Below are 15,684 nucleotides of genomic sequence, written 5' to 3'. Positions count from 1 at the left end.
TTATAATAATAATTTGTTGGCTTTTAAGGATTTAATTGGAGTTTAGGGTTTAAGAGAAAATAGGATAAATGGGAGAATGGGGGAATGGGGTAAAAGGGATATGAGGTTATAGGTAAGAGACTTTGGGGGTTAGGGATTTGATTTTCAGGGATTCAGATATAGTCGTAGTAAATTCGTCGTAATGGAAAACACGGGCCTGGTATATTCCTTGTAATACACGTGTCCTTGTAAATGGGTTGTAATCATTTCCTTGTAAATTCGTTGTAAAGATTTCCTTGTAAATTCGTTGTAATGCTCCCTTGCAAATTCGTTGTAACTCTAAAAACGCGGGCCTGGTAGATTTGTCGTAAACCTACGTCCTTGTAAATTCGTTGTAATTCTTTCTTTGTTAATTCGTTGTAATGCTTTCCTTGTGAATTCGTTGTAACTTTACAAGGATTTTTTTGACGAAACATGTTACCATTATTTTTGGTGAAAACGTGTTTAAGCTGTTTTACCAAACTGATTTTGTTGTAAGCATTCTCAAGCCAAGCAAGTTAACTTCATTTCATACCCTCGGTTTAGAGATTACAGAATAATTTGATTATTTGCTATCAAGTGGTTGTTTGATTATAGTACTTATAACTTGCGTTTTAAGGATTCAATTGGAGTTTAGGGTTTAAGAAAAAATAGGATTAAGGGGATGATGTGGTAAAAAGGTATGGTGTAAATAGATAAGTGATTTTGGGGTTTAGGGATTTGATTTTCGGGGTTTCAGATATTGTCCTAGCAAATTCGTCGTAATAGAAAACACACGGGCCTGGTAGATTCCTCGTAATACATGTGTCCTTGTAAATTCGTTGTAATGTTTTCCTTGTAATTTCATTGTAAAGCTTTCCTTGTAAAGTCGTCGTAAAGTTTTCCTTGTAAGTTCGTCGTAAATATTCCTTGTAAATTCCTTGTAATTCTAAAAATGCGGACCTGGTAGATTCCTCGTAACACTAAAAACGCGGGTCTGGTAGATTCCTCGTAATTTACGACTTTACGAGGAATGTTGTTTTCTTATATATACTTGAAACATGAATGAGGAATGCCTCCTTCATTCCTCTCAAACCACTCCTCTCCTTCTCTCAAAGGTATGTTGTTTTTAATATTAATTTAGATTTAAGTGGTTAGTTTAGGTGGTTAATTTAGGTAATTAGTTTAGGTGGTTAGTTTAGGTAATTAGATTAGGTGGTTAGTTTAGGTGGTAATTTTAGGTAACAAAACTATATTCAAATATTAGGTTGAGGTATTTAAACGATTGATTAGATATTTTTTTTTAAAAAATAAATATATTTTATTTTCTTATAATTTTATGTAATTAATTATATTAATATGTTTCTTTTTTCAAGGTGGCTCCTAAAAAGATGGAACTGACTGTATGAATAAGCTTCATCAATGAAGCCACAAGGACGACTTACACACTCACCGCGAACTCTTTTGAATCCTTCATCCCTACCTCAAACAAGAGTTTGTTATATAGAGTCCGTTCGTGACATAACGAAATGATTTATTGTTTTTTTTTTGTCTCAAAATTTTTGAAAGCTAATGTAGTATTTTATGACATTTATATATTTTTTTAAAAAAATATTTAAATTTTCAATATTTTATTTTATAGTTTATATATTTTGATTTTGAATATTTCATAATATTATAATAATATGACAATGTGATGTAAATTTCTTATGATGTTTACAAAGAGTTTACAATGAAGTACTTGTAAAATCCTCGTAATCTTTACGAGAAATTTACTAGGAAATACTTGTAAATTTTTCGTAAATATTACAAGGACTTTACATTAAAAGACTTGTAAATTCGTCGTAAATTGTACAAGTACTTAAAAAAAACTTTACAAGGAAACTATACGAGTCTTTTACGATGAAGCGTAACTACGAAACTACGACGAAATACTCTCTTTTGCTTTTACAACGAATTTATTTCGTTGTAAATGTTACATGGAAGTTACAACGAATCTTGCATTACGACGAGCGTTTTACAACGAAACGCTATTCCTTGTTAATTTGTTGTAACCCTTCTATTACAACGAATTAACAAGGAATATAACCCTGATAATAAATATGTTTTATTGTAGTGTTGTATTGCTAATCAAGATGGAATATGATCGGTGCAAGAAACAATCAAGATAGAAAATGATTTGATTAACATGGAAACATAATAAAATGTGATTAGATATTCGAGAATAAATGTGTCATCATTTGCCACAAAAAAGAATTATGTATTCAGATAAAATAGATACGAGAAGGATATGAACTATGAGTCAGCAGTCAATATCCATGATTAAAAAATAGATTAAAACATACAAAAACATGACTTAAAACTAATTTACACAAATAAAAAACGACTCAGCATCCTATAAATACCCTCCAGACTCTCCCTTTCTTCTTGCCTCTTCGTCTTTGTTTTGCTATTTACTCCATTTTCTCAAATATTTAAAACAGTATTTTTGCTTACTTTATTTTCTTGTAATGGCTTTCTCTCCGATCAACTGCCTCATTTTCGGTAAAACTCAAATACATTTACAAAACTTATATTATTTGTTACAAAGCAGTAAAACTCAATCTTTCTGTTATCTGTAACTGTGATCAGATTTGGATGACACATTATACCCTCTGAAAACGGGAATAGCTCCAGCCGTCAAGAAAAATATCGACGGTAACTAAACGGAAAATTACCTTTTTACTATTTTCATAAACATTCAGTTAATTATAATTCCCTTGGCAGATTTTCTAATGGAGAAATTTGGATTTTCTGAAAGTAAAGCTTCAAGTCTAAGAGTTGAACTCTTCAAGACTTATGGAAGTACTCTGGCTGGTCTCAGGGTAATTTCACTTCTCCCTATTCTTGTATCTTAAGAAATTTGTTTTTTTTGTTAAAAGGTTTTCTTAAGAAAATTTTACTTTTAAGTGATTTCTCATTTCTTGTCTTTATTTTCATATAAATTTTGTAGGCATTAGGTCACGATGTTCATCCTGATGAATATCACAGGTAAAAAAATCACCATCAACATATATAATTTACCACTTATATATATATTGTTCTCAAAACGTTTTGTTGATTTTCCCGAAACTTTTGTTTGCAGTGTCGTGCACGGAAGGTTGCCGTATGGTTCGATCCAACCTAACAGCAAACTAAGAAACCTTCTGAACAAAATCAAACAGAGAAAAATCGTAAGTTCATTTATTTTATTATTTTTTTCAAAATAGCATGAATTTTTATTTAGTTTGTATTAAATGGTCCTTTTTTTTCCTGGGTCATCAGATATTTACGAATTCAGACAGGAACCATGCGATGAAGGTTCTTGAGAGATTGGGTTTAGAAGATTGTTTCGAAGAGATTATCTGTTTCGAGACAATGAACCCGAATTTATTCGGGTCAACAAGCCGACCCGATGAGCATCCCGTCGTTCTCAAGCCTTCGTTGACCGCAATGGATGTTTGCATTCGTGCAGCCAACGTTGATCCTCGCCGGGCGGTAATATTCTTATTTAGATAAATATTTAAATTATTTTCTTATTAAATGCATCGTATTAAAACTGCTTCTATACTTTTTTTAAAAGGTATTTTTGGATGACAATGTCCATAATATTAGCGCGGGTAAATCTGTGGGGCTTCGCACAATCCTGGTAAAAAAATGATTTCATCCACAATATTGTGTTTCTTTGTAATAATAACATACCTTTATATGTGATTTATTTATTCTTCTTTGTTGGTTTAAAAGGTGGGAAGATCAGAAAAGACGAAAGATGCGGATTACGCGGTGGAGAGTGTAACTGAGATAGCTACGGCGGTGCCGGATATTTGGGCGACGGCTACGGCCGGATGTGATGACGGCGGTGAGAGGATCAGACGGAGCAAGAGTGAGCTGGAAGGTATGGCTTCAATCACAGCCGTCGGTGCTTGACGTATCGAGTTGGCGAATCGTGGCCGTTGGATATTTTAACGTTTAGTGGTTGGGATTGTACAGATGGCGTTAAATGTTGATAATGCATGTGAATAAAATAATAGAGGTGGTGGAGGATATTAATATTCACCCCATCTGGACCCCAAAAGTGAATACGCAATGAAAATGTTAAATGTATGATGACAATGATTTCAATAAGATGTGTACATTTTGTGTTTATTATCAAACGTAATTTTCGAATAAATTCAAAGATTTTTCTTTTTCAGAATTGTGTTAGTAACCTGGCATTTGATAACCTTAATTTATCAAATGCAAATAATAGTATTCTCTATGTTTCAATTTTCGTTTTAGGTTTCGGCACACGGATTAAGGAAACAATTAATTTTGTGCATTTTCTATAAAAAAATACTATTACCTATACAACTAACCATATTTCAACCAATAGAAAAATAAATTTTGCATAAATTTAATAAATTTTGCATTAAAAATCGAAAATGACACTTATTTTGTAACGAAAAAAATTCTCTAAAATGACACTTAATATGAAACGGAAGAAGTAATATTTTTTTTTTATCAAAAACATAAATTAATGCATGTTTAAATCGGAATGATGATTAAACTTATATTCAGCGTTTATTATAGTAATCAACTAGATGGTAACCGCGCCCTGCGCGGAATGAATGATCTAATATAAATTATTTATTTTTAATCTATAGGTATTAAAAATGTAAAAATCATAATCATAAATATTATATGTTATATAATGAAAAATGTAAAGAAATTGTGTATGTTAATATAAGATAAGCTCTGTTTTATTTTTCTTTTAATTTGTGTTATTCCTTAGGTGTAATTAAAATATAGTTTGTGCAAGCAAATCTATAAGCGTAAACAAAGACTTATATAAAATTAACTAAACAATGAAGATAAAACGAAACATATGAAATATTATTATTACTTTCATAATATAAATTATGAATTTAAAATATCATAAGAAAAAATTATGAAAAACAAAAAAAAAAACTGAAAAATCCACAACTGCGCTGACATGGATCTTAAAAACTCTTTATTTGCAATCATATCAAGAACAATAACAAAAGATACCAGCTTATAAGATTAATGAAATTTATTTTACCAAACTTATTGAATGAAATATACTACTTCTTTTTTAAAGCGTCAATTTCTGAAACGTTATCAGGCTCAAACACAATTTTGAAAAACCCATCAAAATTAGTTTCATGATATACAAAATTATGTTAGCAAATAACTCAAAGGGCTATCTATTACATTTTGTATTAATTTGAAAACTGTAAAATAGATTACCTTCTCCCCAATCATTTGCCAAAACTATAAAACACATAGAACAACATATGCATCGGTAGAATTCCATAAATCTTGGAAAACGTGAGCAAATGCTCCATAAACGACATACTTAATAGTCTTCTTTTTAAAGTATTTTAAATTTTTTAAAACAAAAAAAAAACTGTTTTACAGAAGACTACAACTTTTCCTACTACATTCCCTCAAAACAAACTCAAAGATAACTATAAAACTCCATTATCTACTACCAAACCAAACCTCTATAGTCTTCATACTTAATAGTCACGTAACTGTAATCAATGAAAATCATAATATTTCAGCAACAATGAAAAACTACAAAATGAGACAATTTTATTTATAAATCTTAACTATTTACTCTATGTCTATAACAAAGAACCGAATTTTATGGTCAATGAAATCATTGTTACTGTCAGTAGGTTCTGTCATATGTTCTTCAAGAAATCCTACTCCTACCATAGCCCCATAAATATCTGCTTGAGAAGTGAAAAACATTTACTCTTGTTTAGACAGTCCTAACTAAATAAGTAAATATTAACATATTCATGGTTACTTGGTAGTATTCATATTAGAATAAATTAGATAAAATCGAAAACATACCACTAGAAAACTTAGGAGTGATATTAATGTTACATTGTCAATATAACTAAATTTTTATTAGATATAGTTAGTATTTGGATGATAAATAAAAATTGAAAAATATACTATAAATTCCATGTATTACACTTTACCAAAAAGGTTAAGGGTGTTCAATACAGTAAAACGAACTAATTAAAACCGAACCAAAAAATAACATAGTTTGGATTTAGTAATATCGAATATACCGAATGATGTTATTCTTAAAAAACCACGGTATATAGATATTATTTGGTACATAAACCGATCAAACGGAATAAATCAATTACTAAAAATAGCAGTTCATTTATATGTAAATTATATAGCATAATTAATATATATATATATATATGGTTTTGACTTTTGACTAAAATTTTCTATACTAATTTTTCCAATACTAATGATATAATAAATATCTTGACTCAATGCCATAAATATTTTTGTGCATTCAAATATTCTTGATTGTGATCCCGTGAATCAATACATTAATATTTGTATGGTTTTCATTATATATTTACCTTACACAGATCTTTGACTGCAGATCAAGAATATGTGTTCACCGAGCTCATCTTACACTATTAAAAGAAGAATATGAAGCCCTCTTAAGCTATCCACGTCAGAGAAAAAATTCGCAACCAATCGTTTGTCCATGTTATCATGGATGTTAAGTTGTTGGGCCACGAATCTGTGCTGCGTAATAGGCCATCTACCTTTAATGACCCATTTGTTTTGTCATCTTCTTACTTCAACCTAATTTTGTTACGACGTCTACAGAAGACCTTCCAGAACTCACTGTCTTCTTATCTCCTCCGTATAACGCCTGCGACGGTTATAATGACGAATTAAAGCTACTTAATTACTCCTCTAGACAAATCGGCGTCTAACTCTCCACATCCCTCCTCTTACTCAATCATAACGATGCCTCCTCAACCCAAAAATCTATTGCTCAGATCCTCAAATCCATTCCTAGCTTTATGGCAAATCAAACGGCAGTCACCACCACCCAAGTTCATTCTCCACTTTTCTTCGGTAAGGTTTCATCAGGACCTTGAGATTTCCAGTTGCTTTTTAAGCTAATCTATTTTTGGAAAGCTCACAATAATTTCAAAGGAGGCATCCTTCTCGGCCTTGAGATGCTGATGATTGATGAAGAGGTATGTGTCCATATTTCAATATTATGCTTCCGATTTCATACGCGTCTCTGATTTTTTCTAACAGAGAGAGAATATGTTAACAAGATTCTATCCTGAAACACAACACCTAAGAATTTTTAACGTTAAGAGATAATTTTTAAGATTAGTTAAATAAGTGACCATCTGTGAATATGTTAATGGTTCTCAATATCTTACACATTTATAAAATTATATATTTATATGAAATAAAGGTTATTTACCTATACTTCAAAAAATAATTCAAAATCAATCAGACGATATATAAGAAAATATATAATATACATAAGATGATAAATTTTATTTTATTTTATTAAATGTAGATTATTTTAAATTTTAAGAAATATTTAAACATGGTTACGAAAAGATTAATAGAGACATTTAATATGTTAACATAAATTAAAGATATTTCAAACAAAAATATATATCGAAACATATAAATAATATAATATTGAAAAAAACAAACTTATTTTTTTTTAATCTAAGGTTTAATGTTTATAGGCGTGGTAAAATCTCTAGTAGTCATAAAAAGGAAATATTACATTACGTTATGAGACTAACATTCACATAGAATTTTAGAAATACAGAACATTCATGAATAATATATATAAAAATAAACTATTCCGATAAGTGGATCTACCTAAATAATAAATATAATTAAATACATTTATACACTATAATTAAATATATTTATTGAAAAATGAATTATTCATATTCCTTCGACTTTTAATAGTTTAGCATATTAGTATGAAACAATTTCCTATGATCTCCATAAAAAAGTAGCTAGTAGGTCTACGATCATATGTATATGTGCAATTTATAATGCAACAGCCTGTCAAAGATGTTTATGCATACATTTATTAAGTTTTCTATCTGGGTTAGGGTTCTAATGACGGCACAAAACATGATAAAATAGGATATTTGAAAGCGTTTAAATCTGAATGATTTCTAGATGGAGATGCAAGTTGTATTTAAATAGTAGAACAATAGTGCCTCGTCGATTACTGAGAGTGTCAAAAAAGGAAGGTGTATAATCTAATTACTGCTATATCAGTTTATACCATATTTTTTAATATCTTATAGAATTAGGTCATTATTCAACGAAAATTTTGAAATTTGATTCAATCATGCACGTTTATATAATGTAAGCTTATTTGTTTTGTTTTTTTTAAGTTTGTGTAATTAGTAGGTGCAATTAAGTATATCTTATGGAAAATTAAATCTATAAGAGTGAGCAAAGACTAATATAAATTTATTATGAATTTAAGAAAAAAAACATGAGAAACATGAGTTTAGGGTTACCAGCTTTGCAAGCAAATCGCCATAATGACATCAAAATCTCACTATTTAATTTTACGTAACTTGCGATCCAGTACAATTCTAAACTTGCCGTAAGTGTAATATTCGCTGATAAATCAACGCAGAAAAAAATATTACATTAATGATTGCCATATGTAAATCCATGGTAGTATTCCAAATTTATTTGTGTTTCCAAATTTAAAGAAATAATAGTTAAAATCGTCATATTAAAAGATTTGACTTGTTCAAAAAGTATATTAGAATTTAAAACTACATAATTTAGGAAATAATAATTGTCATAACAATTTTACACCTACCAAAAATACAAAAATTTATACTATCAATAACTCCGGAAATATTTTCTCACCAAATGAATTTCATAGAATCCCATAATATTTATACATTCACGAATACAATTCAATTTGGTTTGATAGACACAAAACCGATTTATTAAACCGAGCTGGGTGTTGGTTAAAAATCTCTTTTATAATTTCAACAGATTTCAATTGATACACGATAAAATCTATTAATCTTATTATTCTATTGATATTTGATAAAATCTATTAACAGAATACTGGTTTAACTATATGGTTGACTTAATAATCATCCCCAAGCCATTAAAATCACTTAGAGTAATGTTTGTATCATTATACTCAAAATAGCTCCATGACTTCTTATATATTTTATTGGGAATATGAAAAATCGATGAAATTATATATAGCCATTTTAATTTTAGTGGTTTGTATACATGATGCAAATGACCAATATATCATGATGTCTCAATTTTATGTAAAAAATAATCATAGAGTATAAAGGTGTTGGAGAGTTCCTCCTTGTACATTATCTATATATGGCAAATCAAAAAACATTTGGGTATAGGACAAACCAATTTCGTGAACGTTCACTATAGAACATGTTTCTAAATCTAATAATGAGGACGCATATAATATATCATAGTGGGGGTGATTGGTAGTTGATGTAGGTGCTGTCCACAGCCCTATTTATTTCTACAGCACCAAATTCAAAGCAATCAAGCTTTACTTTTTTTTTTGAAACCACATCACTTGGAATAACTTACAGCTGTACAAGTGCTCTGCAGAGCCAAATATCCAAAACAATTGTTTAGTGCTTTGCATAAAATTCTACAACAATAAAATCTAAAGCCATAGTAAAAAATCTACGGATTTTTTCTACAGCAAAAATTTTAAAGGTACAACCATTACCAATCGAACCCAGTAAATTAAAATCTAATGATCAATGGCAAGATATGTAACTAACCTAATAAGAAGAGGATCTTTAAATATATGGTGTGTGAGTGATTGTGGTGTTGCCACATAAAAAAATAACATTTTTGATAATAACAAATGAGGTAAAGGTTATTTAATAATAATGCTCTTAAAATAATAAAAAAGAGATTTCGTTAACAAAAGAGTAATAGAGAATGGAAAATAATTGCGTGCCTTGTCGGATTATCTCTCAACCGTCCGTTTTATTATTTCCACTGCTCCAGAGATGGGCAATAAGCCAATAACTATATATATATATATATACTAGTGGTTTTTCCGGGCTACGCCAGGGTTTTCTTATATAAATTTTAGTTTAGTTTAATTTAATCTATTATATTATTTTTTGAATATATATATATATATAATGCATATATTGCGTATATATATATATATATTGATTTTTACAAAATACAAATTCTAAATGAAGTTAAAATTATTAAAGTGCAAAAGCTAATAATATTGAAAATAGATATTATATGACTTAATAACTATATGTCGCTGATTTATTGTTCTTATAAGTTTTATTAATGCTTTAGATGTATTTTTCAATTAATTTTGTTTTCTTATTTTGATATTTTTTATTGTTTACAATTTACTTATTTCAATAAAATTAAATATTTTTTTGGTATGGGCGTTCGAGCACCCTCTGACATACTCTCAAGCCATTCAACATCATTTTCCAAATAGCCTCGTGCGTGGCAAACTGATTTTAAGTCAGGGTACTTCACGTCGTTGTACGTTTTTAGCTCGGAAACTGACAAAGCCAACGATTTCACAGAATGATTCTCACAAACCTAAAACGCATTTTAAGCAAAATTCGAGATTTATATCCGAGCAGCAAGAAAGACAAATATATCTCTAATCATCAAGCACTGCAACTAAGAGTTAGTGTGGGGGATAAGTGAGATTACCGTAGAGGTCTCCTTTGCGATCGCAGCTAGCTTGGAAATCCTCAAAGGTATTTGCATACAGTCAATCTAAATTAATGTTAATGAGATATGAGATTTCAAATATAGTAACGCTTAGTTTTAATTTAAAAACGTAAGTATAAAAGATGGTACAGATATATATATATATAAAGGTTAGTATGTGCTTGAAGCAAGACTACACCATGTGAACTCGTCCGACCGACAAAAGCGTGACCACGTGGGGGTTTGACTGAACTTCGATTTCTTACCAAAGGAAAACGTTAAAGTAGAAGATTATTACCAAATATGTTATATAATGCTTGTGCAATTGCTTAAGATGGGAGGAAGAAGATTATTTAAGAAAGTAGGGACCACAGATAAATAATTGTATATTATATATCCTCTCTTTGGATCTCTCCCCGTCTTCGTATATTAGGAGAGATCTCTCCCAGTCTTCGTATAACATAAAAATGTTGAATACATGATATTAGATTAATGTTTAGTTTTGAAAGTATATGTTAACAATAGGAAAAAGTTAAAAAAGCATCATCTTTATTAAATATTGTATTTTAGTTTAAATAGATAAACGCCACCAAGTTTGGCCTCAGTAAACTTTTTTTATTTTTTCAGAGAAGTTTGGCATCATAGATTACTTTCTCTACATATCGGACAACTTATGTTTCTGCGAAGCCACTGGTCAATGCATGTGAAATGGAAACTATGGCCGCAAGTAAGGGTGCAAAAATTGTTGTGTTGGTTGTAATTTCCGAAGCATACAATACATTATCGTTTTCCTCTTCCGTAGTTGGAGGCCTATTAGTATCCTCTAAATCAGCAATGATCAGATCAACGTCTAGTCTTGATGTTGTATTTGGGTTGTAATCTTTGATAGTAAGAGTAACTTGAAGATCATTAGCCAAGGTATTGATGTTGGCTCTAGCTTCATTCATCACGTATTGTTTGGTTTCTTCAATAAGGTATGTTGAACTGGGGTGGTGAATGTCGTGATATGTTAACATATTTTCCATGATTTCAGATATGGTGTCACTAAAATTACCTTGGCTGTCGATCATTGATAGAAATTGAAAATCAATCACGGATTGTGTTGTGTTAGGTCTGAGGATGTAGATCTGGAGGGTTCGCTTTGGGTTTCCACTTGTAGATATTGTTTGATGTGAAATCCGATGAGATATAAGTGGTATATTACTCATTGTTGAGGATTCTAAGGAGGTTTATATATACACGGAATCAAGCTTCTCAAGGTGGAATTAATGAAGCAATGAATAGAAGGTCGTGGGATTAGTGAGTCAACCGGAAAGTTGAACAGAGTAATTTATAGTTTCAAATCGGCAAAAAGGATGTGGGAATTCGCCATTTTAATAACTGGAAAGTTGAACAGAGTAATCTTCTGGTTCTCGTCGAAGCAGTGATTCTCATGTCTGGATGAGGGGTTATTCATACTCGAAAGAAAACTCAGCAACATTTAACCCATGAAATGATATCTATAACCTGTTTTAGAAGCCCAGCAACGACCAAAAAAAAAATCGAAAACAGCTGAAGTAACTGAGGTAACACGTGTCTATTTATCCCCCATGGAGAGAAAACATGCTACTTTATTATATAAGATATATATAGTCCATATGATTTCCACACATTACAAAAACTTTTTTAGTAAAATCAATCTAAAATGTCTGACTCCAATTTAGAGAAAAGGCACAAAAATTTAACAGTGAGATGATTGAGACAGCACGGGACTGGAAATTGGTACAGCAATGGTCCATGGTAGCGGAAACCCTAGCAGATGGAGATGTTATGGGAAGTGGACGATAAAGAGGAGGAGTAAACGTCTTACAAAAAAAAAAAAAGAGGAGTAAATACACCGTCATGAGCCAACTTTCTTTGCCGCATTATCAGTGCTTTGTGTTATTTTCTTTGTTGTATTGTATTATTGTATATTACTCATCTTCTTCGGTAGAGATGTTGTGTTTAGGTTATTTCAGTTCTCAGAGAAAAAAAAAAGTTACGGATCATAAATAATCATATTTGTTTTACTCAGTTATATTCTTTCGATTTATATTATGTTTCAATGCAATCATAAAATCTATCAATTAATCATGTGTTTAATTTATTGTGAATTAAGTCAATACATTAATTCGTTTATTCCTTGGAAGACTCAGAATGATAGGCCTGACACTTATTATCCGAAATCCGGATCTGAGATCCGATTCGGATCCGCTTTGAAAATATGATATACGGGGTGCCCGAATCCGAATCTGGATAGTAAAATCTTAGATCCGTCTAAACCGAATCCAGATATCTTAATTTTTATGTCCGAATATCTGGATCCGTATTTTTAAAACACATTAAATTTTTAAATTTCATTAATATTTATACATAAATTAATTTTATAATATTATATTTTAGTTTTTACAACATTATAGACATATATATATTTATAAATCTTGTAAAAATATTTAATTTATGAATCATTTTCTACAATTTAGTATTTTTTAAAAATAATTATTTTTTAATTATTTTTATGGATCCGGATTTGGATCCGGATATCCGCGGGTAATAGAATATAAAGGAATATTCGAAATCTGGATATTAAATCCACGGATCCGGATATCCGGATCGTCCCAAGCCTACCAAATGAGAACAAATATCATGATTCGGACAGAAATAGCTATTGACTTATTGCCATTCTTCTCTGGCTCCAATTGGTTCTTTTAAATAATTATATGATGATAATTCATCAATTGAACAATCTAAATAAATGATTATATCACACTCGAATCTTTTTACGACAGAAGATGAAGTCCTCGTATAAACTGTCCAACCAATAGCCCAGCTCATTGCCTCATTGGTTACATCTCTTGGTGGGAAGTGATGTTTGGAAGAGGTCCACTTAAGTACCAATTATTATTATCTTTTTTTTAAAACTTAAATATGCCAATTTAGGCATGGGCGTTCGGGTCTTCGGATCAGGTTCGGGCCGGTTCCTTTCGGATCCGAGTCTTTTCGGGTCCTAAATATTTAGACCCAATAGGTACTTAGAAATTTTCGGTCCGGGTTCGGGTCGGTTCTTCTCGGGTCCGGGTCGGTTCGGATCTATAATTAAAGGATGAAGAGGAGGAGTAAACGTCTTACAAAAAAAAAAAGAGAGGAGTAAATACACCGTCATGAGCCAACTTTCTTTGCCGCATTATCAGTGCTTTGTGTTATTTTCTTTGTTGTATTGTATTATTGTATATTACTCATCTTTTTCGGTAGAGATGTTGTGTTTAGGTTATTTCAGTTCTCAGAGGAAAAAAAAGTTACGGATCATAAATTATCATATTTGTTTTACTCAGTTATATTCTTTCAATTTATATTATGTTTCAATGCAATCATAAAATCTATCAATTAATCATGTGTTTTATTTATTGTGAATTAAGTCAATACATTAATTCGTTTATTCCTTGGAAGACTCATAATGATAGGCCTGAGACTTATTATCCGAGATCCGGATCTGAGATCCGTTTCGGATCCGCTTTGAAAATAGGATATACGGAGTGCCCGAATCCGAATCCGGATAGTAAAATCTTAGATCCGTCTAAACCGAATCCGGATATCTTAATTTTTATGTCCGAATATCTGGATCCGTATTTTTAAAACACATTAAACTTTTAAATTTCATTAATATTTATATTTTAATATTTATACATAAATTAATTTTATAATATTATATTTTAGTTTTTACAATATTATAGACATATATATTTATAAATCTTGTAAAAATATTTAATTTATGTGTCATTTTCTACAATTTAGTATTTAAAAAAAAAAATAATTTTTTAATTATTTTTACGGATCCGGATTCGGATCCGAATATCCGCGGGTAATAGAATATAAAGGAATATCCAAAATCTGGATATTAAATCCACATATCCCGATATCCGGATCGTCCCAAGCCTACCAAATGAGAACAAATATCATGATTCGGACAGAAATAGCTATTGACTTATTGCCATTCTTCTCTGGCTCCAATTGGTTCTTTTAAATAATTATATGATGATAATTCATCAATTGAACAATCTAAATAAATGATTATATCACACTCGAATCTTTTTACGACAGAAGATGAAGTCCTCGTATAAACTGTCCAACCAATAGCCCAGCTCATTGCCTCATTGGTTACATCTCTTGGTGGGAAGTGATGTTTGGAAGAGGTCCACTTAAGTACCAATTATTATTATCTTTTTTTTTTGAAACTTAAATATACCAATTATAACTAATTATCAGCAATTAATGTCATCTGTAAATCATGATGAATTATGTGGTTTTAGGAAGGTGCTGTAGCCTGTAGGATGATGAGGGATAGACAAAATTTATATTTTCCTGGTCGTAATTTTGGTTTCGCTCTCATAATTTTGCTCTATAAGGTGGATCAACCAATTGCTTTTATTATTTTTGGGTCGTTAGCTATTTGTATTTTTTTATCTACAACAATATACAAGCATGTTCAAGGAGTAAAAAAAAAATTCTTTTAAGAAGATAGAAAAACATGTGAAATAATCGAATTATAGCAACGCGTACAATACCACTATGATGACATACTTTTCCTCTGTAAAACACGTGTTCTGAACTTCAGAAAAAAGTGATGTTAAGTTAAAAGAGCTAAAGAGTTCTTTACAAAAAAGAGGCAGTTTTAGAGTAGATATCACATTTGAACTCTTTGGACACCAAAGCTAAAAATGTGAAGAAGCCAATGGCAAAATTTCATCTGAAACTTCATTGAGTATTGAACTGTACTAACCGCGTATACATGTACAAACCAGTAGGCCTGGAACTTTTATCCGAGATCCGGATTCGATCCGTGATCCGATCCGAAAATCCGGATATCCGGAGAGGCCGAATCCGGATAGTAAAATGTTGGATCCGTCAAAGCCGAATCCGGATCCGGATATTTTGATTTTTTAGTCCGGATATCCGGATCCGTAAATTTTATTAATAACTATTTCAAAAATAGTAATATCTATATATAAAAACTAATTTTATTTAATATATTTTCATTTTTATAATAGTATATATAAATTTTATGTAAATTTTGTAATATTATACATAGAAATAATTAAAAACATTATATAT

General features: G+C 30.5%; 1 protein-coding gene across 1 annotated transcript; it reads left to right on the top strand.

The window, feature by feature from the left end:
* Positions 1 to 2,412: 2,412 nt before the first annotated feature.
* On the top strand, positions 2,413 to 4,161 carry LOC106339342 (uncharacterized protein C24B11.05). The gene is made up of 8 exons (XM_013778131.1): positions 2,413 to 2,541; positions 2,629 to 2,694; positions 2,764 to 2,861; positions 2,990 to 3,027; positions 3,122 to 3,209; positions 3,301 to 3,513; positions 3,599 to 3,664; positions 3,760 to 4,161. Exons 1-8 carry the CDS (start codon positions 2,508 to 2,510, stop codon positions 3,940 to 3,942), a joined length of 786 nt encoding a protein of 261 aa, XP_013633585.1. The 5' UTR covers positions 2,413 to 2,507; the 3' UTR covers positions 3,943 to 4,161.
* Positions 4,162 to 15,684: the final 11,523 nt, after the last annotated feature.

The sequence above is a fragment of the Brassica oleracea genome, chromosome C4 (assembly GCF_000695525.1).
Source record: "Brassica oleracea var. oleracea cultivar TO1000 chromosome C4, BOL, whole genome shotgun sequence".
In the NCBI taxonomy this organism is placed as follows: Eukaryota; Viridiplantae; Streptophyta; class Magnoliopsida; order Brassicales; family Brassicaceae; genus Brassica; species Brassica oleracea.
This window is presented reverse-complemented; position numbering and strand designations above follow the sequence as displayed.